The following is a 27,155-nucleotide window of genomic DNA, read 5'->3' as shown; positions in this document are numbered from 1 at the left end:
AGGCCAATTGTAATTAGGCTGACCCATTATCCAGCTTTTGCTTAGCAAAGATCAAAGGTAGATCTGGGACCTATTCCTGGTCTTTTGGGCCAACTACTCTGTTGAACCATCAATGGTACAAATGGAAGCTTTTTGAATTTTAGCAGTCTGTGACTAAATCAGAATCAAGATGATTCAAGTGCTAAATTCCAACCATCGTAGATAACAATAAAACCGATTTCTTACGTCTTTGTCCTGTTGGACAAAGCTGAAAAGCTTTTGACAATTAAATGTCTTTTTCCAGAAATACGTAAACACTTTGTAAGAAGTAATAGATATAACATCACTGACAAACCTGAAAAGTAACTTTCAGTATTGTCAACAAAAACAAGGTACTGGAGAAACTCAGCAGCTCTGGTAGAATCTGTGGAGACAGAAACAGGGTTAACATTGAGTCTAATTACTCTTCTCGAAATGTTAACTGTTTTTCTCTCCAGATGCTGCCATACCTGCTGAGGTTCTCCAGTATTTTCCGTTTTCATTTCAGATCTCCAGCATTCACAATTCTTTGTTTCACTTCAATATTTTCAACATGGAGTTCTAATAAGGAAGTTGTTGGCAATCAGAATTTCTTTCTTTAAATGATTTGCATTCAAGGTTTTTCCTTTCCTTCTACTCATCTGTGAAAAGTTATGTTCATAGCACCCAAATATGGGTATCTAGATCTTCTATCTCCACAGGTTGTTTGAGTGAAGATGACAAATGAGCTTGGTTTTGACATCACCAATCAATCACATTCAGATACAAATACTAGAAGAGGTAAGTGGATTGTGATCAGGAGCAGGAACTCCTGAGCTGTTTGACCCTTAACTGGAGCAATTATTTTGCCCCATTGAGGCTGAGATTAGCCGAAGAGAACTGAATCCAGCATGTTCTGATCTACATAACCCTGTGCAACACCTGGTGGTTAAATTACCATCAATTGAGATCTTAACCTCTGACTATATTGCTGTACTTCACTATCTGGAACATGGTTTTCAAGTGCAAGGTTATGAAAGTATTTCTCAGTTTTGAACACAAAGTCTCTAAAAAGCAACTTTTGCCAAATAAGTTAGGAAAATGTACAAAAACACAGAGCATATCCTAATTGACAATATTCTCTGCATAATGACTGCTGTGGTAATTCATGGTGTTTTTTTTCTAGTCGGAAGGAGTGCATACTGTGTCCTAGGGCAGTGTAGAAATGTCATAACGGTTATCTAGGTTTGACAAGTTTATATTAGCTACCACATCAATGAGAAGTATCTAAGCTTTTCTGAACATTGTGGTTTGGTGACCTTGGGACAGTACAGACTCAAAGCACTTAGCAACCAACTGCAACAGTCACCTGTTGCAGACGCTCATATTGTTGGTGTTTCTGTTTAAATCAGTTTGTCTGAAACCTCGATGATCTGAACTTTCAATTAACCCTTTCAATCCCCACCACTAAAACACTCAACAGTTGCATCATTTTATCCTATACACTAAAAATATTATACATTTCCAAATTAAAGCTTGATGTCTTCATTACCTCTTTGTAGATGAAGATTGCAAGTCTTGAACAGCCACAATTCCCTTCAGCACGGAATCCATCCAACCCAGTTATTCCTGAGGATTGAAACTGGGATCCTTCTGGTCTGTATGGCTCAATGCCACAACATACCTATCCGAGTAACAGGACTTTTTATTTGCATTGAAAAGTTGAATGTTACATGTTACATGTTACATTTAAATTACTGCCCCACCCCACCAACTGTTTCTTCAGAGAACGATAAAAACGAGACATCCTCAAGACTCAATGCTAGTTGTGTTACAAAACAAGTGATACTAGAGGGTATGAAAGGTGCTACATAAATGCAAGCCTTACTTTAACTTTAATATTCAACAGACGTGATTTTTAACAATGCAAAGTTATCTTAAAACAACTTTTCTGTGAAACACAATATGTCCTTAAAGTGAAGGCTTTTCAGTGAATTGAAATAATTAATATCAAAAAAAAGTTTAAAAACCTAAATCAATCACTCCCAAATCAGGCACCACATTGGTTGGATGCACAATAAATGTCTCTTCCCCATCTGTGTCCGCTGTGTTAACTTAACACATTGGTGCTACAGCCGGAGGCCCTTCAAGCCTATTTTGACAGTCCCATTTATTACCGTTACTGCCAGAGGGAAGTTATACTTCAATTCCACTGGGGCTGGAAACAAAATCCGTTCTTGGGAGCAACGTTCTACTCCATTGACACCCCAGACTGCTAATATAGGGTTTTTTTACTCATTAGGTTGGTAATCCATTCTTTTCCATTTTTCTTCAGTTGCAGACTTTAAGACCTCATGTAATCTCCTTCAGTGGATATGATCTGATCCCTAGATCAGCCTGCAACAAACAAGATTTGAGTGGTCGGGGAGGCGGGGAACTATCAGTTTCATTCTGGTGAATTTTGTGCTTATCAAGGTGAGGAACATGATTGGTGAAAATAGAAACTGTCTAACCTTTGACAAATAGTCCAAAGTTAGGCATTGTACATGTTAAAATGTAGTTTTATTTCTACACTGCCTAATGCCCTTCAAGAAATTTAAGAATTGTGTTTAAATTTTCTATTTCCATGTAAGTTAAACAATTTCAGAGTGCATAAAGGTTCTGGGCAATTTTTGTGCTGTGCACTCATCAGAAACAAGGCTGATGTTCAATGAACCTCACTTTTTAATAGATCTATATTTAGCTAGCAGAGGTTTTTAATTTTAACTTTTGCCCTGAGTCAATACTCGTGCTACCTAGCAACCCATTTCTCCTCCCGAAATGAGGCAAGTTTGGGTTTAATTCTTTACAGAAGACCACAAATAGGCACAGAATCAAACATTTACATTTTCATTGTGCTCATGTCTTTCCTTCCAGTATGAAATTTCCTAATTTGTACAAGGACTCCACAAGTTTCAGTTGAGAACACTTGTTAAATGGAAGCAAGCATACATTTAAGCATACAATTTGTTTAAACATGGAACATTTAGGTTGAAGAGACATTCCAGAATGTAAGCACATCATCAAGAAGGCCATATTTCAGATAAGATGCTGAATTGAGGTCCCATTTGCCCTCTCAGGTGGATGTAAACAATCCCATAGCATTATTGGAAGAGCAGGGAGTTTTCCTGGCATCCTGCCCAACCTTCTTACCTTGACACCATCAGAAACAAACTAAATAGCCATTTCATCTTATTTGCTGTTTATGGGCCCCTACTGTGTTCAAAATGTTTGCTGCACTTGCTTATAAAAAAAGTGATCGTACTTCAAAGTAATTAATTAGAAATGAAATACTTTGAGCATTTGAGAGATGTAATAAAGTGCTATAATAAATGAGAGTGCTATATAGATACAATTTCTTTCTGTCAAAACACATGCTTAGGTAACTTATCTCATTGCTCTTTGTTGGTCCTTGCTATGCGCATATTGGCTGCCGCATTTGCCTACATGCCAACAGTAACTATACTTCAAAATGTGTGACATGGAATGTCTTGACATGTGAAAAACAGAAATGACATGGTAAGCTTCCTTGCATTTATAGTGTAGCCAATAATTTGTCTGGCCATGTCATTACAAAGTTGAGCAATCATAGAGCACTATGTACAGTTGAAATTTAAAAAGAATAAACACTTCAACGGGTTCCTGAGTTTTTCAAGTTTATTTTAGTAGACCTTCAGCCATGACAGTACAAAACTTACAGTAGTTTTTCTCCAGTACACAAATATATATAATTATAATATAATACATGTACAAAGGCTCTGGAGCAGTTTTTAAAAGCAACATAATGCAATTCATATTGATCACAGGAGAAAAAAAGTCAAGACAATAACGGTCTGTTATCGTACTTACACACAAACGTATACGAATAAGTCCATCAAGAAAACTACTGTAAAGAGACAGTGGAGTATTGCACTTGGAATTCCGTACATTTGTATAAAAACACAATATTCACGCATTTTAAACACGCTATGGGTCAGCTTTTTTGAGGCAGCACATCTTTATTAAGATTACACTTTACTGTCCTCAAACCAATTAATAACGGCTTCAAACTAAACAAAATGTTACATCTACAGGTTAAAAAACTGCTTGCAAAAATCAAATCAGCAAGGTACAACGATTGCGATTATTCATAATTGATAGTCGATCCAGAATAGTCAGTTCATCATTGCTAATGTCATATTCACATTTTCATGAGGTATATAAGAATATGTGCATGTTTTGTTTAAAAAAAACACAAAGGAATTGAGGGACTGGGCTTTTACCTTTTTCCTAATCAGAAAACAAAAGTTTAGGAATTTTTTCCATATAGCCAAAAACATGCAGTCTACTTCACTTCAGCAGGTATGTGTTGTACTTCTAAGTGTTTAAACTTTTTAAAAAAAAGTTTCCCTCGAAACTTCTTTAGGTTAGAGAAGTATATCATTATGCAGTCTATAAAAACACCACAGTGAAATAGAAACAGAAAATGGCACGATACACAGGTCTCTCAGCGCCTGAGAAAAGTTTGATCCATCATTTCTCAGATGTTGGTTGACCTGTAAGTATACCATTATTTTAGGTTCCAGCATTTACACATTTTACTTCTGGCTACACAAACAGTGTACAACTAATATAAATATCTCACAGTCTCCCCGCTGCAAATAACAATCTCATCATATATTGAAATGGATTAGTTCAATACCTCAAAACGAATATACTTCCAGACAAGCGTCCTAAAACAGAACTAGTACACTGTACTCAAGTACTGACCAGTTCCTGGGGATAAAGTGAAGTTTAAAAATGAGCTTACACTTTATAATCAATAAAATGATGACCTTCACATTGTCCCTCAATTGTTGGGTCTCCAACCCAGGAACAAAAGCTTCCTGTAACCATATATAACAATCTTATCCTTTTCAGCTGATAAATATAAAAGGATCACCCATTGCTACCATTAGACTTAATTTATTGGTTAAAAACCAAACTAGAGAAATGAAAGTCACTTTTATACCAGTTGCACAACACGCACTCAACAGTTGAAATGGTGACACACTGGTAAGCACTAGTGCTTCATTCTCATGTACTGCAACTCAAAATGTTTTTCTAGGGATCAAAGTTTGACATGGCAACCAACAACTGTACTAAAACCTTAGTGACAATGATGCTGTTTATTGGGAGGGTGACAGATTGTGTGTCAAGGAAACCCTTCAACTTAGCACTGAAATCAGATAATTAAAGGACACTGTGTTTAACATTTTCACAACCTCTAGTTAGGACTATGAAACTCCAAAACAAGGCATGGGCAGATTGTTGTAACTGCTATTATCTTGCTATGCAGTAAGATTGCTCATAAACAAAATATAAAATATTATATGCTTAATTTTTTAACATTAGAAACTGGCAAACAGGGTAACTTTGACAAATATGATTATTTGTGAGCAAAAAGGCTTCTCTCATAGAAGCTAGGAAACCAGCATTCTTGGTACACAGGTAAGAAAAGAATAGCAGCTCCCCAGGTCACAGGGCCTGCACGTTGTAAATACTGCTTTGGTATTTTCAGAGCTGTCCTGGTGGGTGGATCCTCTGGCCTGCACCCCCAGAAACCCAGACAGTACCATTTAAACATGTCAGAAAAGGGGCACTTACAGTCTTTGGCCTTATTTCATGGTAGTCATGTTTGCTGGGCACCCCAAAATGGCTCCCAATGTAGCTTGCCACTGAATCCTGGAAGACTCTGGAGCAAGCCAAAGATCTAAAGCTAGATCCCAGTAATTTGTTTTTAAAGTCTCTCCCTCTTACATTATTAATCTCCATCAGTAGCCAAAATTACCAGGGCCAGAGGCAGCTACAAATGGGAGAAGCCCAAAACTGCTTTTAATTTTTCTGTTCCTGGTGCTCAGGCCCTTCTGGACCATTTAAATGACCTGGAACATGACGCTGGAGCAAACTTGAGGTTGGACAGATGTAGCACACTTAGCGTGTCTTCAGTGCCTGGGCAGAGGGAAGTCAGACTCAAAAAATGCTGGTACATTTAAACTTAATTTTAAATCTTTAGGAACTGACAGACACCAAGATAAAGCTGAAAAATACAGTTGCTAGTGAGATTACATTTTAACAGTCTAAAGATCAGATTTCCAAGCTATTTTAGTGCTAAACGGCTCAGCTGTGTCCTGAATAGGTTAGTTTTTGTACTGTAGCATATTACGTACTGTCCTTAAGTGCAAGATAAAAACATCTTCCGAGAATGAAGTTCTTTTTAATGCACAACTTAAAAAGTAACAAAAGAGAATATTTGGACAAATACACAAAGTTACAGTGGAGACACACAAATTCATCCAAAACGTGTGATGTGCCTTTTGAAAGGCTACTTCTCTCATAGTACAGCATGTGCTTGATGCTGATAGAATTAAATTTGAAACACAGACATATAATTGCAGTGGTCTCAAATGCATCAAGAAGATCAAATGAGTTCTGACAGAAAGTGACACAATGACTAACTGGAAAAAAATCCATTATATTGCCAATAATGTGCAATCATGCAGATGGTAATTTTGATGGATAGCAGTGAAAGGAAGTTGATATTTCACAAGTAAAACAGATAATCGCCAAGTGCAGATATTTGTGAGACTACTGGCTGCAAATTATTTTAAAGATTCACAAATTACAAAAACAATTTGTTGAGAAAGTTGTTTGGTAATAATTTTGCGCTCTCCAAGTAAAGTGTGTCAAGATTTGTGAAAATTAATTATTTTGCATTGTGTCCACCGGCTAGGTGAAATTGAGCTCTCCCAGGTGAGGTTTAAAACAGTCAGATCCAGAGCAAAGCTGCACCAGTGCAAGCACTTTCATTTTCCACATCAGCCTGTGGACTTGTGGAGATTTGCGCAGTTATAAATACAATTTCAGATTACAAACCTTTGCCCATTACCATTTGGGCTGAGACAACCCAGACATGGTTCAAGTAGGGCACAATGCAGCTGGTTAAGAATGAATATGACCATGTTTGGATTTCAGTCCAGTTCTCAGAAGTAAAAGTCAAAATGTGGTACCAGCCTAACTGCAAGATATGTTGAACATTATTCTGGGGTCAGCACAACTATGGAGTTTTTTTTTAAGAAAACAAATCAAGCACAGTCATTGTAAAGTAGCTCATTTTATTGATCTGAAATACTCACATTAAACTAGACAGATATTCTCAGATGCAGCTACTTTCCAAGACGATTCTCTAAGCTGTTTGAGTACTTGACTTGTCCACTGGAAATAAGTAAGTGCTGCACTAAAATTTTATCCAAATCTCTTTTTTTTTTTGAGGACAATGCAACTTCAATTATTGAAAAGGTTGAAAACTCAAAAGATGCACTTCTTTGATAAGACTTTCAGTCATCTCTCTTTGCCAAACATAACTTTCCTTGTACCAAATCACAAAGTCTTTTGGAACATTCCTTTTGTTAAAGATATATAAAATACAAGTTGTTTCTGTTAGGATTTATTCAAAGATATTATTTTTAGTGTAAAATTAAAATTTGTAATTTATCTTAAAATAATAGTCAATAGTTAAAAACATAATTAATTGTAGATGAAGAATATTATGAAAGGAAATTTAGTATTAAAATTTAATTGTTTTTGGTGTTTTATGTGAAAAATGACAAATTAAATGAACAATCAACTGACAACAGAAATGATCGATTATCAAGTTCTTAAATAATTCAACTAAACAACCACTAATCACTGCACCAGCTATAAATATTGACAAAGTGCTTTGGAAAGCTGTTTGAAAAAGGTTCAAGTTGTTAGCTTTTGCTTATGTGACTGCAAAAGCTTGATTACTTCAGAAATCAAACACTTCTTGTACGAAACTATATATTTCATACAAAGACCAGTGTCCCAAGGTAACACAGGTAGAACCACAGTTTTGTTGTGTTTTGTAAAGTTATATGATTCACAGTCAAGAATGAGAGCAAAATTAAAAGTGATGACTATTTAAATCTCTTTACTGCAACAAACATACACATAAGAGTGGGCATTTTATTCTCAATCAATCATCACAGTAATACAGTATTCTTATTTTGCGCTCATTCATAAACTGAATACATACTTACAGTGGATAGAAAAACAGGAAGCTTAATAAAGGGAGTAATTTCATTCCAGATTTAGAATACTACAAAGGAAAAACCTTTTTGCTTTTGTTCTGCACAGTGACTGCATTTAAAAGCATTTAACCTAATATAATATGTTTTTTCCTTGGTTGGATCAAAGTAAAAGTATAGGAGGCAAAAAAATCCTCAGAATATATGTCATTAAAAAGTCACAATCCAAATATAATTCACCCGTTACCTGTAAACGGTAAGTGCAATATATTTAGATCAGACCAAAAAGAGGTACATAAATTATATAATATACAGTTGATATTATATAATTTTATATATACAGAATAGAGTCATCACTAAGTGACACTAACAAAAAGATGGGCTGCCAAATTGTTATTAAAACAGTCTCTCATCACTGATTTCAAGCAGGCTTGAAGTTTTCTGCTACATCTAAATTATGTTCGAAAACACTAGGTTATGGTAAAAGAAAAACTATGAACTTCATTATCAGCAATTTAGCTCTCATTTCAATTAACTTATTAACTATCAGGTACTACAGCAAAATTTACAAACAAGACTCAAACAATTCCTCCCTTGCATTTTCCTCAATGTGCCTTTTAAACATTATTCTCTGCTTGATTTTGTGATAGTGAGCATTCTTAAGAGGGTTCCCTCACCCCTCCTAACAAATGTACCCAAGTGTTTACATTTTTACCCCAGCAAAGTAAAACTGAAGAATGCAGATGTGTGGAAGGAAGGTTAAAAAGGTCTCTTGGTTTAAACTAATATTGTCATGCGTAAAAAAACGTTTCTGGATTTACAGTTTTAAACCAAAACAAATTTCCAAAGTGGATCAAATTAATTTTCCTGAAAAATAATTTAAGGTTAAAAATTCTCAATTTAATTACTGACCCTAGAAATAACTAAGGCTCTTCACACAAAAAAATGCATGAATTAGGAAAGATATAGATAGGTTTCTCGAAACTCAAGATGTCAAGGGATCTAGGGATAAAGTGGGAGGATGGTGTTGAGATCACATTGAATGGTGGAACAAGTTTGATGGGCTGAATGACCTTTGGCTCCAATAATGCATACTTTAAGACCTATAATTTGATCCAACTTAAGTGCAGGTCTATGGCAAAGGATAAATAGCATATTAATGCAATTCAACTCAGATTCAATGCAATATCTTCAAACCAGTTTCACTCCCATCCCTTCATTCCAGATAAAACAGGGCATAATTCAAATAAAAATAAATATAAACATCCTCCAGCAGTTCCCCTCATCAGTAGACATTTGCCTGAAGTGCTTAAAGTGGGTGATCCTTCAAGATTACAAGCAAGTTACTTCACTTACAAAGCAAGGCGCTGAAGAGCAATCAATATCTCATACCAATTTTTGGACGAAAAGGCAAAAAGCATAAATGCAAAACTCTCTAAGCATTTCAAAGAAAAACTATTTTGCTGTTGCTGTAAAATCCATTTGCTTCCTAGAGGAACTGACAATTTTACAAAATCACTGGTAAGCTTTGGTGGTTGTTGAATATGAGAAAATATTAACTGTGATAACCATACATAGGTAGTTGAACTGTGGCTTAATTTACAAATTTCATAACTTAAATGTTTGTTCCCTCCAGAATTCTTCCCCTTACAAGACACAATCCCACTTTTTTTGTGCCAGAGGGTCAGGTATTGTTCCACAAACTCACATGGGAATATTACTCTCTCTCTAGATCAGTAGTACAAGAACTGCATTTGCATCAGAATAGTTTCAGTCTAAACTGTGCCTCCCCAAAAGGATGCATGTGAAGAGTTTGGTTGAGAAGTGTTAATAGAAAATTGACCATATAAGCTGTGTATTGAGGGGTTTAAGATAAATCAATAACGTCATTATCGACAATGCCATGGTTTGTTCCAACAGCAATTTAATAACCTCAAAACCACCACAGGATAAGGGACTTTAATACCTGAGGATTTTCGAATTAAACTTTATTTTTTGGTGCCTTGCTCAGCGTATTGTATAATGCTCTTTGGAAATTGTACATAGATGTGCACAGGGGAAGGTCGGAAAGTAAACTCGAGTTCTCTAATGTGGAATATATATTGGGTGCACTACCTTCCAGCAATCAGATACCAAAATATCTCAAGACCTGTCATGTTTTACATTTATTTCCACATTGCCATTAAAGACTTTTGCCACTTCAAAATTTCCACATTTGAAAGATCAGAGTAAAAGCAAAAATCACAAAAAACATGAAGGAATGACAAACACTACATATAATACAGCAACTTTAATACAGAAGAGGGAATCAAAAGCAATAACTCTGCTGAGTTCAGAAAACAATGATAAACAATTCAGGCTTCATTCTGGTAGCATATGCTGTTATCTGAATACTTGTTATTGTTTTGCAATTCACTCACTAGTACCTATTACTGTACAATACAGAGGTCACAGCATATCTATGAGCTTTTTCAAGGGAAAGGGGAGGGATAATGAACAAATTGATAGCAGTTCTCAAAAAATCATCCAAGGAAAGAACTTTACAACCACAATGGATTATCTCAAATGTTCTCAAATTATTTATGAAGGACTTTAACAATTGAGGAACACCAATGTTAAATTCTTTTAGCCACCTGAAACTTTTAGTCCAGACTTCATCAGAGTTAACTTCTCATCAACCAGTATTTGAATGGGTGACAGAGATACTACTCCCTGGTACTTTAAAATTATAATATTCATAACTTTAGGACAATTGCTCAAACTAGAATAGTCTTAAAATTACAATGATTAACTAGTGGACTGATAACTGAGGAAACCAACAGCACAAAACCACATGAATTTGCAGAAAAATTAAACTTGCACGTAGCTGGTGGGAATCAAAATATCAATATACGGAGGAGCTCCTTCAAGAAATGTTAAAAACATATGTAATGAAAATTTAGCAAAGACATGCTGTGGAAATCCACCTGTGCAAAACGCATTGGCACATTTGATTCTATTGAAAGTTTTACCAGTGCAGACTTAAGTCTATCATCAAATCATCAACCCAATTAATGCCCAAACCCAAAGTTGCTGAGCTGGTAGCTTTATATTTTCCAAAGTTTCAGCCAAAGAAAATCTCAAGTCACTGCAGAGAACATTTCGTTTTCTGTATGTTTTTGATAGTCTCATATAATCTTGTTTACTTCCACAAAAAAAAAACATAATGGGGTTGCATTACGAATGATCTCCATTCATATTCTTGCAAAGTGGCTCAGAAAGTCCATGCAAGCATTAGGACAGGTCACAATAACCCCACTACCATTATGGGCATAGCAACATTCAAGTCACACATCAAGTCATATGCACTAATTCAATAAATCCTCTACCTAGAATTTCCCAAAATAATAAAACCAATCAAGATTTTCTTCCCCCCCATTTCTGTGGGTTAGAGAATGTGGTGGTGATTTGCATCTTGAGATTCCTTGGCATGTACTCTGTTTACAGCACAAAGTAAGATAGCTAGAATTTATTTAGATGGTAGCAAGCAAACTGCTAGAATGTCATAAGGTCAAAAAGATGAAGTTATTTTCCCTACTGAAGATGAATTCATAATGGACTACACTGCACCCAAAATTTATCACTAATTTGATTAGGGGACTATATTATTCAAAATATTTTGCGCAGCTTTGAATGTTTTCAACACAGCAAAAAAAATGAAATGGTGCTGCAGTTTAAACCTGCAAGGCACTATTCCAGAATCGATGTTTTTGAAAAAAAAGCAACTCCCTTTAAGGAGAATAGCATCATATCTGCTCATTGGCTCCAGACAGAACAGTTTGTGATTCTAAGTCAATCCCCACCTGGCACTGAATAATATGTTTAAAGATGACAAATATAAAAACAACCTACAATGCTTTCCCCATAAATTAAAGGGATGGAAGGCTATTTATTTCTAATTATTTTGAAAGTGCCTCAAGATTAAAACAGGTGAACTGAGATTTAAACTTGAAAGCAAGTTTCCTTGACATAGTTTGTGATCAGACAATGGGTGCCATTTTAATGGCTGACCAAATGTTGCCATGAAGACCCCTTATTAATAGCAAATAAAAGCAAAATGTAATCTGGTTCTAAGTGTACATTACCTGATTCAGAAACTTACTGGAATGCTGGTTGGTGCAGGTTTTCTTCCTTCAGGCAGATCTGCTCAACACCACAGTGAATAACTATTTTTGAAAGGAGATGCCTTTTAAGGTCAGGTACAAGCAGAGCTCCATTACCAGAGTCAAAACCTTTAATCAATTTTACTGCACTAGGGTGATATTCTCAATTCACAAATGCTCAACCTTTGTGGCCTTTTGCAGTTGGATTGCAAACTTAGCGCACTTAATTTGCCAAAAATGGTACCATTAAGCGACATGTGCAAGCGTTAAAAAAGGCGCAAAAAGCATGTTGGACAGATAAACTTGAAGTCTTTAGCACAAATCTCCTACAATGAACAATGATCCACCACCATTGCTTAGGATTTCCTTGTTATGGTTGAAAGCAACTTCTCATCTTAATTTCCATAAGGAGCCACTTTTTATTTATAATTTTATTTAAAAGCTGGCTCAGAAACAACAACCAAATTTAAAACTTTGTCCCTTTGCATCTAATTCAACTTTGACAGGGCAGATAAAATTTGTTTCCAAGTTTCTCTGTCCCGACAGCTTAGTGGACTAGCTGTGTTACAGGGACTGTCCCATTCCTTCAGGGACTAGAAATACAAGATTGTATTGAGCTCAGACATAGAAATTTCTACTAATATAGCAGGACCTTTTAAAGTAGATTTAAATAATTGTACTTTGCACAGATTAAACTTATATCTTACAAGTGTGCTCAAAATAACGGATGAAAAAATGAAGGAAGGCATTGAAGTTACATGTAGAGTCTACATAAGACATTGGAAGCTAACTTGTGCTGCCCTAGCAGTGTGCAACACATTTACGTGTTGAAATTCAATGTGCAAAGACAATTTAAATCTACAAATTCAAAGAAAAATTCTTAGAAGTGTCAGTTCAAAACAAATTAATCACGGAAAACCAGAAAAAGGAAAGTGGTTAAGAACTAGGGTTGGACAAAAGAAAACTATGACCCAGTAATCACCTTGAAAACTCAATGTAGAGTTTGCATCAGTGACTTGGAAACTGACAATGTCATAGTTTCCCTCTTTATAAAAACCTATTAACTGAAAAAAAATGTCCTTTTTGGAACAGCAGTTGATTAACCTAGTAAAGATATGCAATCATGGCTGTGTGCATTCATACAATATTCTTTATTAGAAGGGAGAGGGATTGTAATCTTTCCTCTTGCTTTTCTTCCGCTCTCTTACCCACATCCCTAAAGAAAAGCTTTCCAGTGCCTCATTGGATCGCAGTAGCCAATATCCAACTCCTATAGATGTTCCATCCAGGAAGCAACATTGAACTTGTTACTATTCACTGTGAATGTGGCTGAAGTGGCCCAGGTCTGGAATTGGAGCTGACAACACAGGTGTGTGAAGCATATGAATTTTTATACTATAGAATTTTAAAATTATAAATATGAATGCTGACAATATTTAAAAACCTCAACATTTGGGAAAGTCTTTTTAATAGATAACACATTAATTGTTTAAAATATATTAACCTTCTTCCTGCAACCATATTTGGTCAGAACTAAAATATTTATATAATATGATTAAAGTTTTAAAACTGCACATTCCTACATAACACTCACATTTCTTCACAGCTTCTAATACAAATGCTGCTCCAGTGTTGGCGAGCACGAACACAGATGGCTACCTCTCTTCAGAGTGTTAAGCACTGCAGTGTCTCAGCCAAAAACTAAAGGAACTCAATATGCACATGGTGGTTAATGAATTGAAATATCGACTTTGCGGAAGGTTTAAACTTTAGACAGTACATATATTAACTATACCGCCAGACCACAAGTCAATATTTTATTAGAACAGGGCACTGATGCTCTTAACCATGAAACTGAGCAATAGAAACTATCATACACCAACAAGTCTGTGCATTTTATTGTGTATACATTGTCTAAATGGTTGGCTACACATTGACATAAAACAGCTTTCTTGGTGGTGAAGGGGAAGGGGAATAGGCAAGGTGTTAATTACCTATGACCATTAGCCACCAATTCAAAGCCTCTTGTAATCCACGGTTGCATCATGGTAGTTATAATATCCAATAGCGATAACGAGGTAGTTTGGATTACCTATTTTATAAATGGTCTGATTTAATGACAATAGCTCCTGAAATTCCACTCATCCCCCATGGCTTAATGACCCTGTACTGTGTATTGTCAGGGTACTTCTGTTGCTCAGCAGACAGGCTGATCACTTTGCACAGGGCAAGACGGTGCACTGGTTCAACAGAGATTTTACAAAGCTCACCACATGTACAGGAGGCAAGTGAAGATGAACTATTGACAGGGTTTGAATTTGTAACCACAGTGACAAAGGAGGCACATAAACTACTACATCATTGGGAATCTTCAAATTGAAGCAGTTAAAAACTTTTGTTCTTTTTAAAAAGGTTAATTTTGACAATAAATCCCTCCCCCACCCCCAATACTATCACAGAATCTGGCTGAACATCTTAAATTACATAACTGGGTAATCAAGTTACAATACTCTGGGATTAATCCACAGGTTTTGAACCAGGACTTGGAAACAAAAACAGGCAAGTCATATCTTTAGTTAAAAGTGTCAAAATTTCAAAGATGTTCAAACTCCTAAACTCACAAATATTAAAAATGGGCACCTGTAAAATTTCATATTTCAAAGACAAATGTGGCTAAGACATAAACGTAGGTAGTTCTCTTTGATTCAGATAATTTGGTCAAATTAATTTTATTTTTCTAAGTTCAGAATTCATACAGTGCTAAAGGGGATCAGTAAATGGTTTCCACCTAATGCTGCTCTTCTAAAGTTACACATGATCTTCAGGGTTTAAGAACAGCTGATGTCTCTACTCTCTGGATGGTGCAAAACCAGTTGAAGTCCATTAAATTGAGTGCTTTGTTAGGAATAAAATCATATTTTTAATTCATCCCTACAAAGCAAAGCCTACCTATACTGCCTTATGTACATAAAATAATCAGTGCTTCAAAAAAAAAAAAGTACCTTAATCCAAATCTTCATTAACTGGCATCAACTGTAAAATTGGGTTCCTAGAAATATTCATTGCTCCTTTCCACCAGAGCTCAACTAAATAAATTTAAGGTTAGCATCTTTGGGTCAAAAGATGCAACAAAAAAATTCCAGATGGGGAATATTTAGTTTTAATTTTAAAAACAGAGCCAAATTTAACCCCAGTTTATTCTGTAGATTAATCCCTGAAAACAATTACCTTGTCCAACCCTAGTAAGAACACCTCCTTCTTTAGATGAAGCCAGAGCAAGGGGCATAGAAAACTGTAGTCCATATGGCCCTCTCTAACTCACTTTGTGCTCTCCTCTGACAATGTGTGAGGAGAATTCGTACCGATCCTGGCTGTGATGGCCGCAGATGTTGCATTCAAAAGGGTCTCTGAATCCATGGCAACCCATGTGAATGGTAAACATTACGTGGTCAAGAAAGAGAACCCGGCAGTGGTTACACTTATAAGCCTTAACTTGTTCTCCATCTTCATTTAAGACTCTTAGGACCTCTTTGGCTGAGCTTTGAGCTGCTTTGGCAGATGATGGGGGCTCCTGTGCCTTTGGGTCCTCTTTGGAATAGGCCGGGCTTTGCCTTATGGCATAGTTACTGGGGAAAGTTTGGGCATTCCTGTCTTCATGGCTGCTTTCTGTATCTGTGGAATCATGGCAGCCATTGCTTGGAGACACTCCAAGCTCTACCAGTTGGTTTTTTGCTCTAGAATTCAGATGTTCTGGCATATCTTCGTGGCCTTCTGCTGCCTCTCTACTTCCCTGTGCCTCAGCTCGGCTGTGGATGGGATGTACATGGGAGTAGACAGCACTGATCACTGGTGTGATCTCCGGTGTGCAACTCGTCATGGGGAGCCTCGGAGGCCTCATTGCTTCTGTTCCTAGATAGGACAGTGCACTGCCCAAATTCTGGTCCATGGGGTGAGGAGCCATCATCTCTACATCCTTCTCAAAATTGGAGTTCACCTCAAAGTGAACATCAGTTAGGTTGAGGCGTATGTGTTTATCACCTGAAAAGAAAGGATTAGGATTTAAAATCAGAGAATAACAGAAATAAATCAGTAAGCTAGGGAGGTTAGAGGCAACTCTCTCCCCTCCCCCCGGTCTAACCAATTCTGTTACATCAAATACTGTAAATGAAATCCCTACCCAAGTTAACAATTTTGGTTTCAGGAATTGAAATTGTCATTTTACAAATTTTATTACAAAGACAACAGTCCAATTAAAAGAAAGATGTTTCAATATTCTTTCAGAAACATGTACAGCCTTCAAGTCAATATTGATTTAGTTTAAGTTCCAAATCAAGGATTGTCAAACTCTTGAATGTATTGCATGTTTCATCATCATAATGAATACATCAGGTAAAGCATTTTTGAAATCATAACCTTACAAAGGAGGTGGTGACAATTTAAGACAAGCCAAATTTAGACAGTAGATCAGCAACACAATTTTGAATTAGCACTGGAACAAAAATAATTGAAATCAAATACAACCAAAATTGACAGATTTCACTCTTCCACCTGACAGTGGGGAAAAAAAAACCTCAAAAATAAACAAGATTCCTCCTAATTTAGAGAGTCTCAAAAATCCCCACCCCAAAATCCAAATCCATTTTGCTTTGACAGGTGGTGGTTGAAATACCCTTTTTATTTAAGTATTAGATTGAATAAGAATCCCTACAGAATGGAAACAGGTCCTTTGACCCAACAAGTCCACACTGACCCTCCGAAGAGTGACCCACTCAGACCCATTCCCCTACTCTATATTTACCCCTGACTATGCACCTAACACTATAGGCAATTTAGCACGGCCAATTCACCTGACCTGCACATCTTTGGAATGTGGGAGGAAACCGGAGCACCTGGAGGAAACCCACACAGACACGGGGAGAATGTGCAAACTCCACAGAGTCAGTCGCACGAGGTTGGAATTGAACCCGGGTCCCTGGTGCTGTGAGGCAGCAGTGCTAACCACTGAGCCACCGTGCCACCCCAGCATTCTGATAGAAGTATTCAAAAATCAAGAAAACTCTGGACAGGGCAAATAGGGAGAAAATGTTTTCCACTTATGGAATGATCGAGAATGAGAGGGTACAAATTTAAAGTAATGAGTAAATAAAAAGTGATACAAGGACAAGCTTTTTCATATTGTAAATGGTTGGGATCTGGAATATACTGCCTCATTTGAGGTATTCAAAAGGGAATTCGATGGCTGTTTGAAAAGAAAGAATTTGCAGGGTTATGTGGAGAAGGCAAGAGAATGACAGTAAGTGAAATGCTCATCTGGAGAGCTAGCCCAGAAATGATCAGGCTGACTGATGTTCTTCTGTGTTACATTATCCTCAGTGATTTGGCCATTAAATATTAAAACTTCACTACTTCCACCCAAGAATCGAATAAAGCCATCTTTAATTTAGGGATGGTAATACGAAAGAATTATATGCCACGTGTTTAAGACCAACTTAAGAACTTTCAATGCTCGCTCTCAATCTGAGAATAAAAGAATGATATAATAAAAGAATGATATAATAAAAGAAAATGTAGCCCAAAACATTAACAAGATGAAAATTATGACAAAATTTAATTTTTTCACTTGTGTTAAAATTTGCAATTTTGTAGAAAATTATACCGTACATACACAATGAACCAGAATTCTGCACAAAATGGTGAAGCAAAATCAATACTATATGCAGCCAAAATCACCATTATACAGAATGCAGTGGCTCCACTACACTTAATTGCATTACCCAATTTGCTCTTTGTAGGATTGAGATCCTCAAATTCAAAAATAAATGAATACATTTAAGTGGTCAAGTTGATAGGCATTTTTAAAGGGCTAAGGCATGGAAAAATACAGTTAGACAACAACCTAACACTTCACTGCCCTTCTGGGACATATAAAAAATACACAGAAGCTCTTACCCACAAATTTCTGCGGAGTAGATCTTTTTCGTTTTGCAATGGTGTTAGCAAGCCTATCTATAAAAGAAGGCCTGTCAGGGGCTGGCTGAAGGATATGGTCAGGCATCACATCCATGTCACGGTTCTCCTCCCCTGCTGATGAGAGAAAGCACCCTAAAATCTGGTGATCAACTGATGCACATTGTACAGGCAGCATTGGGAACAACAGTGGAAGTTGCTTTGAACCAGCTTTAGCGATCATTTTAAACTGCACAAACGTTTAAATTCTTGTTCACCAATTCATTTTGGCAACAGAAACAGAGCTCCAATACATTCCACGAGGCATTTTGCGCATTTGCGCCACAATGAAAAGAGACCAAGAAACTGCCTATAAATTCTATAATTTTGCCAGCCTTTAAATGAATTTTCTGGAAAATGTTGTAGAAGCAGAATTCATTTTAATTTTCTTTCAAGCAAGTTGCAGCACGAGTTATGCAAATTGAACCCCAACCTACACTGAGTGCACTCTCAACATTCATTGTGTGGCATTCTTAATGCAGTTATAGGTCATTGATTCATTCTGTTTGAGTAGCGCTAGGTCTTTAACTAGATCATATGTAAAAGGAGTTTGGACAACCTTGACAAAGTCTAAAGTAGCCGTGGGTCCACAGCACAACTGCCACTGATTAGACATTTGCTGGCAAATTCAGACAGGCCATAATAATTGCCAGTGTAGAAAGTAAAGTATTCTCTCAGGTGGTCTTTTGATCCAAAGTGCTAACAAAAACAGAAGAAGCCTTACTTGGTTGGGCTAGATGCCGACACTGGATGACTAAAGTGGAAAGTGTTCCTCAGTATGGGCATCTTCTCATCTTGAGAGCTAAATTCATCTGGAACATTTTAAAAGGTACTGAGGTTGAACAAATCTTTGTTTGCACCAAGATATTTTATAATCGTTAAGGATATTGATTTGCCATCAAGTTTCATAATGTAAAGGAAGAGTATGAAAAGAATGGGATATCGGATTTCTATTAACACTCTTAATACCCCTTTATCATAGACCTCCAACCATTGCCACCATGTATACCCTCCATCCCTTTCCAGTTTCCTACGAAGCGGTGAATAACAAATAGCTGCAAATTTGCTCTGGCCATGATCATTTCACAGTGGTAGTATGAATGGTATTTTTTGTTCCATTACAAATACGAAGTTGGTTCTCCCAGCAGTTGCAACATTCTTTAGTTGAAGCATTTCCCCACGCTTGATTCCTGGTTTGGGTTAATGTAGATGTGTCTGTGTGTGTGTGTGTTACCTTGTGCAGGGTGGGCCTGAGGGAGAGGGTGGGGCGCAGAGAAAAAGACAACCAGTGTTCTTGCTCCAAATTACAATCCTTCTCTTGATTGACATCAAGTCATCAACATGGGATAAATGTAAAATATATATTCGAGACAAACACAGCTACTGGACCCATTTCAGCAGGTATTTTTCTGTGCAGTTGCAGCTATACTGAGTGTACTATCTAGTTGGTGTTACTGGTGACTTGATCACGATTACCACTTGATTGCTCCTACTTCATTTTCCATTCTTCCCAACCCATCTCCCAACCCCTTAAATTCTCTCCTGAAGATACCACGCTAGGATATAGTGGTCATCATATGCAGAAAATAGGTGGGGGAGCAGAATTTGCTCCTTAACAAAAACTATTTTTCACATACATTGTAAAGACAAAATCCCAGGACATAATTTAAGTATATTCACAAAAGCAGGATTTCAGTATCTCATCCAGTAGCCATTCTTCATGCATAAGCCTACAGTAAATGTCAGTTGGTTTTCAGACCATTCTTACTCTATACCTACAGAAAGTTTTGCTGTGGGGTTACAGGATAGTAATCAGAAGCCAAAACGAAAACATATTTCTGCTTCCTAAATGAGGGTGAAAAACTTAAATATTTAAGTTGTACCATTAGGTACAAAAATTGCATAATATTTGAGAGTCAGTTGGAGCGACACACTTTTTCTTTCTTTTGTAGTTTTCTTTAGGCATGCATGAAACCAAAAGTTTAAAATAACATGGTACAGTGGTCAGACGTGTTACTGGCCAGCTTTAAAAGTGCCAGTCAGGATATAAATGTAATCATCTAAACTACTTCAAATTAAGAAAGTTTTAAAAGATCTATTGCAAAAGGTTGCAATTCTGGAGCTGGTAAATGGCAAACAAGTGGTGACCTGATACCATGGAAACCAGCGATACATAGAAACCAGACTATAGAGCAATCTCAAGATTTATATGTCACATGCAGAAGTTGAACTAATATGCTGAAATCATTATAAGATTCAATGGATACAAATCTTACAAAGAAAGATATACAAGCAAGCCAATGTGAACTATCGCAAAGTGAGAGCCACAGAAACTTCCAGAAAATTTACATTTAATTTCTAGAATATACAATTCAGCAGATTCCTAAACACCAAGTCATTGCAAGAATTCACCATTGTTAACAGTATAACTGACCCAGTTTACAGACTGCATTTATTCATGCTGGAAATTAGATACTAAATCTACTGCATAAGTTGTTGTGAACTTGCAATGGTAGAAATAGCACAGCCCTCAAATTAACTGTTTCTGACATTAACATACAAAACAAAACTGTTAAAACCAAATACAAATAAATATTACATTAACTCATTAAGCTTTTGTGTTCTTTCAAAAATAATTTGGGATATCGCAACAATGGCATAGCAGCATTTATTGCCCTCTCATAGTAGCGCTATAGGCATCAAGGATCCAATTTTATGAACTGGAGAGGGGTGGTAGGTTCTTTCCGGTCATCAGTGGACTAGTTAATTATTTATAAAAATACAGTCTATTTTGGAGTGGAGGCTCACACTTACTGAATTTATTCTTCAAATGTAATGGTTACTGGACAAAGCCATAATTACTACACTACCTAGTACTACAAACAGTAATTTCCAGCCTTCAGCAAATTATGCATGGTGTATTGAAACATACATAACATGGCCTTTTATAGTTAATCTAAAACAATTACTTATGTAGCATTACACTTCACTATTTATTATCTCACATTTTCTTCGTATTATAAGCCATGCCACACTCCTCCTTTAAGGAGGTTAGATGGAAAAGTTATCATGTTCCCAAGTCTTGATGTACAAGTGGCCCAGTGTGACATTAATATTTGTTCCCATAAGATATGCTTGGAAATCAGAAATTTGACAGTCACAGGCAAAGAAAAATGACCTATCTTGTACAGTCTTCAACACTATTTGCATGATAGCATCTCTCACACCAAAGAAATTTGTCCAATCTGGACTGGTCCTGGAAATCACACTTTCTTTTTTCATCATATCATTAAGAACATCCCTTACATGACATCTTGCTCCCACATTGAATAAAAGGTACTGGCAATACAATAATTGTGTTTTTTTTAAAAACCTGCAGTAATCTTTAAAAAAAATCCCCCAAAAAACACCAAACCACAAACGAAAAATAGGCATGGGATGCAAAAAGAATGCTGGAGCTCAAATAATGCTGAAGAACCTACAAGTTCATTTAACTTCTTCATTTAGGCACTCCTCAAAAACCATGAAAGCACCACCAACTTGGGAGAAAACAAAACCTAGCTTGATACTCCAAGTTTTGCTATCAAAACCGATCCAAGATTGGCTCTCATTGCAAGAGTGTTTGAATGCTGCAGCAAGAAAGTCTTATTGCAGCTGGTTAGGACCTTGGTGTGACTATTCCAAGAGTGTTGTGTGCAGTTTTGGTTTCCTTACCTAAGAAAAGATACACATCATACAGGGAGAACAGCAAAAGGTTACCAGACTGATTCCTGGTATGGCAGGTAGGTCATATGAGGAGAGATTGGGTGGGTCTGTATTCATTAGAGTTTAGAAGAATCCAGAAGGAATCTCATTAAAACGTATAATATTCTGACAGAGTTGGACAGACTGGATTCAGGGATGATGTTATCCCTGGCTGGGATGGTTGAGAACAAGCGGGACACAGGCTCAGGATACTTTCACGGCCATTTCAGAATGAAACCAGAAGAAATTTCTTCATTCAGAGGATGGTGAACCTATGGAATTCTCTACCACAGAAGGCAATAGAGACAAAGATACTGAAAATTATAGATTTCAAGAAGTAAATACATTAAGTGTACGGGGAAAGTGCAGGAGTATGGCATTGAGATAAAGGATCAGCCATGACCATGTTGAATGGCACATTGTTTTCGATAGGCCAAATGGCTTATCCCTACTTTCCATCTTTGTGTTTTTGGATTCTGATTTTTGAAATAAATCCTTTAAGATGAAATCGAGGATTTGGTTTATTAACAAAACATCGGTTAACTGCTTTCCTCCTCCAACAACACGAACAATCAGAAAATTAAGGCAGGACAGGAGATAGGTTATAAATTACAAGTTTTGGTATATCCAGAGGCATTAAAAATCAGTTCACGAGTTACAACTTTCTGGAGGTCAATATCTAATAACACATTTCCTCTGTGAGCTGCACCCAGTTGTTCATCTTACATGCAAAAAGTGTAGGTTTTTTCAGCCAGTAACTTGGAGACATATGGAGGGTCTGAGGCAGGCTGCCAACTCAGGGTCATGGTTTGCCTTTGGAGGCCAAAAAGCAACTGACAATGAATCCCAGAATTGTAGTCTTCTTGATCACCTGTTTCGACATGCTGTGACACACCTCCAGAGCAGAAAGTACTTGAACAGGATCTTCCAGCTCAGAAGTAGGGACATTACCACTGTGGCACAAGACCCCTCCCAGAATTTGAGCTATTTTAATCAGCCTACTCAGACATCCCATGACACGCATCCAGGGCAGGTGGGACCTGTACCCAGGTACTCCGTCCCAGAGGCAGGGATACAACCATTAACCGACAAGACCCCTCCCAGAATTGTATATTTAAGCAATTTAATAGGCTCAGGTTTTAGTCATATCTCAATGACAGACATTTCAGGTGCTGATTAAAAATTTGTCTATTGAGCAGTTCAAAAAAATGCTAACTGGAAGGTGAAACTAGCTGTAATTTTACTGCCCCCAGAGTTCTCATTGCAAGGTGAAGAGATCGTTATAAAAGTATGAGCACCCATTCTAATATAATGGGTTTGGTATTTTCCTTTGTCAAGAGGTGGCCCGCCTCTAAGCCCATTGGAATGAAATGCAGGGGGTTCAGAAACTTCTGGAAATATAATGTGATCAGCCTTAGCCATTTTAAGAGTTCAGCAAGGCTGTCCATTTTTAAATTAAACAGAATTTAAACATTAAAGCATCAAAGACGATAATTTGCTTTGGGATTTATCTTCATGCTCTCTGGCCATGAATGCCTTCATCCTTGGCAGAAAAACAATGAACTTTTGAAAAACGACATGTTTGAGGAGAAGAGAAAAAAAACTGTTAAGGCATAATTCTCATTCGTTCCAAATAAATAAAACATACACGTAGGTAGCAGAGGGATTGGTGATGCCCTGGTGTATTTTCTTTTCGAAACTGGAAAAGTTGCAAAATCTATCTTGAGTGTATTAGAGCATTTGAATTTCAGTTGCTCTGGAGCTCAGCTATGCGGTGGTAAAGCAGGTAATGGGCTTCCTGCTGCCTGATCTGTCTTACTCTGGGGGATTCTATTGCCTCCCCAGGGCTGTCCAGCTCCCCCCATTATAGCTTTTCAACCAGGGAAGGTATCTTCCTCCCTACCAATTATCTATGTGGGGAGCTCCCTGGATCCTTTGCAGACTTTGGGAAGGCAGCTCTGGTTAGCCAAGCTCTCCAGTTAGCCAATGAGGTGGTTAGCTTCTTTTCATCCACATTAATCTGCTGGGTTCTGAAACTTTCTGCCTTCTGAAAAATCCTGATATGCCGGCTTCCAAGAGATCAATTGTGTTAGGGGATTCTGTAGTCAGAGGTACAGACAGACGTTTTTGTGGCCAGCAGAGAAAAAGCAGAATGGTGTGTTGTTTCCCTGGTGCCAGGATCAAGGATGTCTGAGAGAGGGTGCAGAATGTTCTCACGGGGGAGAGGGGCTAACAGGAGGTCATTGTCCACATTGTAACCAATGATATAGGAAGGGAAAAGGTTGAGATTCTGAAGGGAGATTACAGAGAGTTAGGCAGAAATTTGAAAAGGAGGTCCTCAAGGGTAGTAATATCTGGATTACTCCCAGTGCTACGAGCTAGTGAGGGCAGGAATAGGAGGATAGAACAGATGAATGCATGGCTGAGGAGCTGGTGTATGGGAGAAGGATTCACATTTTTGAATCATTGGAATCTCTTTTGCGTAGAAGTGACCTGTACAAGAAGGATGGATTGCACCTAAATTGGAAGGGGACTAATATACTGGCAGGGAAATTTGCTAGAACTGCTTGGGGGTTTGAAACTTGTAAGGTGGGGGGGTGGGACCCAGGGAGATAGTTGGGAAAGAGATCGATCCGAGACGGGTATAGCTGAGAACAGAAGTGAGTCAAACATTCAGAGCAGGCAGGGACAAGGTAGGACTAATAAATTAAATTGCATTTATTTCAATGCAAGGGGCCTAACAGGTAAGGCAGATGAACTCACGGCATGGTTAGGAACATGGGACTGGGATATCATAGCAATAACAGAAACATAACTCAGGGATGGGCAGGACTGGCAGCTTAATGTTCCAGGATACAAATGCTACAGGAAGGATAGAAAGGGAGGCAAGAGAGGAGGGGGAGTGGTACTTTTGATAAGGGATAGCATTACGGCTGTGCTGAGGGAGGATATTCCCGGAAATACATCCAGGGAAGTTATTTGGGTGGAACTGAGAAATAAGAAAGTGATGATCACCTTATTGGGATTGTATTATAGACCCCCAAATAGTCAGAGGGAAATTGAGAAACAAACTTGTGAGGAGATCTCAGCTATCTGTAAGAATAATAGGGTAGTTATGGTCGGGGATTTTAACTTTCCAAACATCGACTGGGACTGCCATAGTGTTAAAGGTTTAGATGGAGAGGAATTTCTTAAGTGCGTGCAAGATAATTTTCTGAATCAGTATGTGGATGTACCTACTAGAGAAGGTGCAAAACTTGACCTACTCTTGGGAAATAAGGCAGGGCAGGTGACTGAGGTGTCAGTGGAGGAGCACTTTGGGGCCAGCGACCATAATTCTATTCGTTTTAAAATAGTGATGGAAAAGGATAGACCAGATCTAAAAGTTGAAGTTCTAAATTGGAGAAAGGCCAATTTTGACGGTATTAGGCAAGAACTTTCGAAAGCTGATTGGAGGCAGATGTTCGCAGGTAAAGGGACGGCTGGAAAATGGGAAGCCTTCAGAAATGAGATAACAAGAATCCAGAGAAAGTATATTCCTGTCAGGGTGAAAGGGAAGGATGGTAGATATAGGAAATGCTGGATGACTAAAGAAATTGAGGGTTTGGTTAAGAAAAAGAAGGAAGCATATGTCAGGTATAGACAGGATAGATCGAGTGAATCCTTCGAAGAGTATAAAGGAAGTAGGAGTATACTTAAGAGGGAAATCAGGCGGGCAAAATGGGGACATGAGATAGCTTTGCAAATAGAATTAAGGAGAATCCAAAGGGTTTTTACAAATATATTAAGGACAAAAGGGTAACTAGGGAGAGAATAGGGCCCCTCAAAGATCAGCAAGGCGGCCTTTGTGTGGAGCCACAGAAAATGGGGGAGATACTAAATTAATATTTTGCATCAGTATTTACTGTGGAAAAGGATATGGAAGATATAGACTGTAGGGAAATAGATGGTGACATCTTGCAAAATGTCCAGATTACAGAGGAGGAAGTGCTGGATGTCTTGAAACGGTTAAAGGTGGATAAATCCCCAGGACCTGATCAGGTGTACCCGAGAACTCTGTGGGAAGCTAGAGAAGTGATTGCTGGGCCTGTTGCTGAGATATTTGTATCATCGATAGTCACAGGTGAGGTGCCGGAAGACTGGAGGTTGGCAAATGTGGTGCCACTGTTTAAGAAGGGCGGTAAAGACAAGCCAGGGAACTATAGACCAGTGATCAAAGTTTGGGTGAAGATTTGTAGCTCGGGTGCTCGTTGTTGTGGTTCTGTTCGCCGAGCTGCAAATTTTTGTTGCAAACGTTTCGTCCCCTGTCTAGGTATACAGGAAAGCCACACACACAGACCAAGTCCTGAACTATGAAAGCAACCACTCCAACACACACAAACGAAGTTGCATCAAGACACTATTCAAAAGGGCCACAACACACTGCAGCACACCAGAACTGCAAAAAGAGGAAGAGGAATACCTGTACAAGGTATTCGCCAAAAACGGATACCCGCGCAATTTCATCAACAGATGCCGAAGAGAAAGACAACGGAACGAGGACATGCCGCAACGCAAAGGACTAGCCACACTACCATACATCAGGAGCATTTCAGAACTGACAGCCAGATTACTGCGACCACTAGGACTTATAACAGCATACAAACCAACAGCCACCCTCAAACAACAACTCACCAGAACGAAGGACCCGATACCCAGCATGAGCAAAACTAATGTGGTGTACAAAATCCCATGCAAGGACTGCACAAAACACTATATAGGACAAACAGGAAGACAGCTAACGATCCGCATCCATGAACATCAACTAGCCACGAAACGCCTCGACCAGCTATCTCCTTAGTAGCCACACACGCAGACGACAAGCAACATGAATTCGACTGGGACAACACTACCATTATAGGGCAAGCCAAACAAAGAACAGCCAGGGAATTCCTAGAAGCATGGCACTCATCCACAAACTCCATCAACAAACACATCGACCTGGACCCAATATACCGGCCACTACAGCGGACAGCTGAAACTGACAACCGGAAGCGGCAGGACAGGCCACTATAAATACCGGAGGAAACACCACAGAAGCGCTTCACAGGAGGCTCCCAAGCACTGAGGATGTCACCTAGACGGGGGACGAAACGTTTGCAACAAAAATTTCCAGCTCGGC

General features: G+C 37.9%; 1 protein-coding gene and 1 long non-coding RNA gene across 10 annotated transcripts in view; one reads left to right on the top strand and one right to left on the bottom strand.

The window, feature by feature from the left end:
* The first annotated feature begins 236 nt into the window (after positions 1 to 236).
* LOC122543333 (uncharacterized) lies at positions 237 to 13,964 on the top strand. The gene is made up of 4 exons (XR_006310000.2): positions 237 to 798; positions 2,333 to 2,472; positions 13,467 to 13,613; positions 13,851 to 13,964. It is a non-coding gene; the product is annotated as an uncharacterized LOC122543333 (long non-coding RNA).
* ikzf4 (IKAROS family zinc finger 4) overlaps positions 3,680 to 27,155 on the bottom strand; it is a 267,594-nt gene continuing 244,118 nt past the window's right edge. For 8 of the 9 annotated variants that reach the window (XM_087985435.1, XM_087985438.1, XM_087985439.1 and 5 more), the window contains 2 exons: positions 18,194 to 18,328; positions 3,680 to 16,282 (listed from right to left, as the gene is read on the bottom strand). In XM_087985435.1, the coding sequence (XP_087841561.1) occupies positions 15,558 to 16,282; positions 18,194 to 18,328 (860 nt within the window). In that variant the 3' untranslated portion in view covers positions 3,680 to 15,557. The remainder of the gene's footprint in view (positions 16,283 to 18,193; positions 18,329 to 27,155) is intronic. The other variant, XM_087985440.1, reaches the window with a different exon arrangement.

Source organism: Chiloscyllium plagiosum, unplaced genomic scaffold (genome assembly GCF_037043375.1).
Source record: "Chiloscyllium plagiosum isolate Xiang-an unplaced genomic scaffold, Cpla_swu_hap1 HiC_scaffold_53X, whole genome shotgun sequence".
Classification (NCBI taxonomy): Eukaryota; Metazoa; Chordata; class Chondrichthyes; order Orectolobiformes; family Hemiscylliidae; genus Chiloscyllium; species Chiloscyllium plagiosum.
This window is presented reverse-complemented; position numbering and strand designations above follow the sequence as displayed.